Below are 3706 nucleotides of genomic sequence, written 5' to 3' on the forward strand. Positions count from 1 at the left end.
CCTTAACTGTACAAAACAGCGACCTTAACTGACCCCGCAGCGCCCTCCGCAAACAAAGATCTTTTTTCTTTATTCAAAGTCCAAGACTGAGGGATGTTTCTCCAATTCTTTGTCGCTGTCGTCTTGGCGATAAACGGTTGCTATGGTGACGGTGCGTGTGAGGAGGTCATGGTGCCGATGTGTCGGGGGTTAGTGGGGTACACCCATACCCGGCTCCCTAATAGATTCGGCCACACCACACAGGTACAAGTCTACAGGTAAGTGAATAGTACAGTACTGTATATTAGACATGTTAGATCCAAGACACCTTTTAAAAGTCACACGTATTTTTGTGCATTATAATAAATGTTAAGTACTTCCAGTTGTCAAAACTTTGTTAAATCCCTCTGCTTTCAGTCTGTTACCCGTAGGCACTTCTTTCGAAACGAAATAAGTGGTATACCCCGTTTTCGAAACAATTAATTAAGTGCCTGATAGTTTTCAGTAGACCCAAATAAACAAGAGTTATTTCCCGTTGGCCGCCATCTTGGGGGTCAGCCAGGTAATTTTCCCCCTTTGTCCTACCAAATATAAGAGAGTGTAGCAGAAATATTTTGGGGAAAATCTTAATGGAATAAAAATTATTAAATAAAGGAGGCTTTAACGAATGTATATTTTAAGAAAAACAATGCTTCCCACCCCACAATTGCCAATATAAAAGTTAAAGTTGGTTGAATAATGAAGGAATATGAGCATGTTGACCCCCAATATGGCGGCCAACGGGAAATAACTCTTGTTAATATGGGTCTACTGAAAACTATCCATTACATGTACATTCTGTAATTTCACACTAAACATGATCCCCCTAAGAGTTTGTTGTTATTTTTAGCCCCCTAAAAATATAGTAATTATTTTTAATTTCCCCGTTATTTAATATTGGGGGAATATACATACGTCAAGTAGTTGTGGCCCTGTCCGTCTGTCAGAGTGTCTGTCGGTATCTCCCTACGCTTTTCAGGCACGTACTGCATCGTTTTTGAAATGGGGGGGGGGGGGCATGCAGCCAGAGAATTTTTTTTTTACTTACCTGTAAAAGTTGACAAGCAAAAAAGTAAATAAATAAATAAAAAAAAGAAAAAGAAATGAAAATTGCCCAAATTCGAAAATCCTATTTCGTGGGGGGGGGGGGGGGAGGGGGGAGGGAGGGGGGGGGGTGTTACATTTCCTCGATATCACTTCACTGTGATAAGAAGTGGGGGGCCAACCAGCCTTTCAATGCACATTTTCAATAGTAAAGGTATTGTTGGCAAAAAAAGTGGGGGGACAGACCCCCCCCTTGCCCCCCCTCCCCCCGTTGCTACGTGCCTGCTTTTTTCCGCAAAAAATTGACCTAGCTCAAAACGCCAGGATTCAGGGTTTTGATATTTCTTGTGACTTGACCTTGAATCTTTGGAATTCAACATATTTGACCTCCTGATTGTGACATTGGCGTGTGAACCATTTTTTGTTTAATTTCATTAAACCTTCGATAACTTTCAACATTTGATGTTAGGATTGTTACCTCTGGAGTACCCATCTCCTATCCGTATCTCCTCTCATACCACTGAATGAAATTTGATAAAACTTTCACAGAATCCTTATCACATATTTCCATTGTGCAACTCCTATGTTACTTTTTGATCCGACACATATTTTGGTTTTCCCAAAGCAAAACATGGACATTGTCATTTTATTCATTTGGGAGGCGGGGGTAACATTTAGTGAGCTCATTGCTCACAGTACCTCTAGTTTGGTATTTCCATAATTGCGGAATATTTTAAGTAACGATATTGTTATAAATACATAGTTACATGAAATGTTATCATTAATATTTCAGAGCTATTGAGCGGTATTGGCCATTTATGGACAGTGATTGTCACAAGAACTTCCGGTTGACGGTTTGTGGCACATTCCTACCGAAATGCTCGCCGGGAAGCAACACGACAGAACTTCCATGCCGAGAGACTTGTTTCAGCGCAAAGCGAGGCTGCAGCAAAAAACTCAAACAAGGCGGATCTAAATGGCCCAACAAGCAGCTGAAGTGTAACAGGTTCCGGCGGAAGAGACAGGGATCCTGTCTGAAGCCAGTCCCCAGGCGACTTACACCGAGGCCGCTCCGATACGCCTACTGCGAGCGCAACACATTCAGCGTGTGTGAAAATCTATCTCCTCCCATACGAACATTGCCTAATATGTTCCTCCAAAGTGACGAACGGCTCATTGAAATCGAGATGAACCAGTATAGACCACTTCTACAAACCCAGTGCCACGAAAATCTGCAGTTCCTGCTGTGTGGGACTTTCGCGCCATTTTGTCAAAGTGACCAACAACCCTTTGTGCAGCCTTGCCGTGAAACATGTGAAGCGGTAAAGACGGCTTGTCTAGAGACTTTCCGAGGGTTGTATGGCGGTCTGCCTTGGCCTGCCAAACTACAATGTCATCGATACCCCTCGGGAGGGGCCCAGAGCTTGTGTGCCGCGCCAAATGACGCGGAATCCATATTACAGAATTAATTCATGGAAAACGGAAAATTTATTAATTTTCTGTTATATCACGTAACCTTTCAAGAACTTAGAACTGTCTTGATTTTTTTTTGCATGTATCATGTTTTAAGAGATATATAAGCGATATACATGTATTGAGTTTGATAATTATATGTGCTTGCACCGAAGTCATATAGAGCAACGCATTATCATTCAACTCACAACTTAGAAAACACAAACCAGATGAAAAAAACTCGTTTTAGAGTAACTTAACCTCACGTGAAAACTAATTGTACATTTATGTTGAGTTAATCTTTGTGAAAAGAAAAGTCAACTACCATAATTGACTGTACATGTACTGATGTACACCAATTCTTGAGGACGACATTGTCGTGCATTTCAATCATGTATATGTATCTATGATTTTGAATCATTAAAGTTGACTTTACGATTTTGGCTTTCTTTTGCTCTAAAGGTTCAACATTCTTAAAAGGTTATGTAATTAAGAAATAAATAAGTTTATAAACTTCAATGGGAATTGAAGTGGGTCGGTCACGTGATCAAATCAAAGGCCTTCTCACAAGATTTGATCACGTACTGACCCACTTCAATTCCCATTGAAGTTTTAAACTTGTTATTTATTACTTATATATACATTTGAGATGGACAATTAAATATGAAATTAAATATATTCGGATATCAATATTGCACTAATCGGTCTCCGTAGTTTTCCGTCAAAAGAACTAAAGGTGTAAATCGGCTTGAAAGGCGGTTACGCTTCGAATTCATCAGGCTAACCTTATGATGGTCTGCCACCATCACCCACTTCAATTTTAAAATATATTATGCAATGAAAAATCACATATCTCAAAATCTTTTTGGGTGATGCATGCAAAATAAATTTTCTGAAAGAAAATCCCACTGAATATTGATATCTTCCTCAACTTTTCAAAGAAAATACGAGAAAATTCACGTACATAACGTCACAATAAGTATGTAGGAGGTCATATGAGAAAAACGATTTGTGTATACCTACTGAATGGAAATCATTTGATTTAGAAAGAATGAATTTTGATTTCTTATATCACTTTCATATTTTTTTTAAAAAAGTACAGGGCTTAATTTGTATTGAAATTGTGCCTTGTTCTTGGTCAATGTATGATAATATGATCTATATGGATATGACGTACATTGCTCCATTTGAA

General features: G+C 39.2%; 1 protein-coding gene across 1 annotated transcript; it reads left to right on the plus strand.

Moving 5' to 3' along the window:
* Positions 1 to 2952, plus strand: LOC134257225 (frizzled-6-like). The gene is made up of 2 exons (XM_062739871.1): positions 1 to 257; positions 1856 to 2952. The coding sequence occupies exons 1-2, from the start codon at positions 94 to 96 to the stop codon at positions 2529 to 2531; spliced, it is 840 nt and encodes a 279-aa protein (XP_062595855.1). The 5' UTR covers positions 1 to 93; the 3' UTR covers positions 2532 to 2952.
* Positions 2953 to 3706: the final 754 nt, after the last annotated feature.

This window comes from Saccostrea cucullata, unplaced genomic scaffold, assembly GCF_032062105.1.
Source record: "Saccostrea cucullata isolate Sc308-1 unplaced genomic scaffold, CSIRO_AGI_Scuc_v1 ctg1751, whole genome shotgun sequence".
Taxonomy (NCBI): Eukaryota; Metazoa; Mollusca; class Bivalvia; order Ostreida; family Ostreidae; genus Saccostrea; species Saccostrea cuccullata.

Excerpts from the sequence above, each read along its gene's own strand:
- LOC134257225 (XM_062739871.1), top strand. The coding sequence starts at position 94 with ATGTTTCTCCAATTCTTTGTCGCTGTCGTCTTGGCGATAAACGGTTGC. Across the intron at positions 258-1,855 it reads ACACAGGTACAAGTCTACAG|AGCTATTGAGCGGTATTGGC; the intron begins GTAAGTGAATAG and ends TTAATATTTCAG.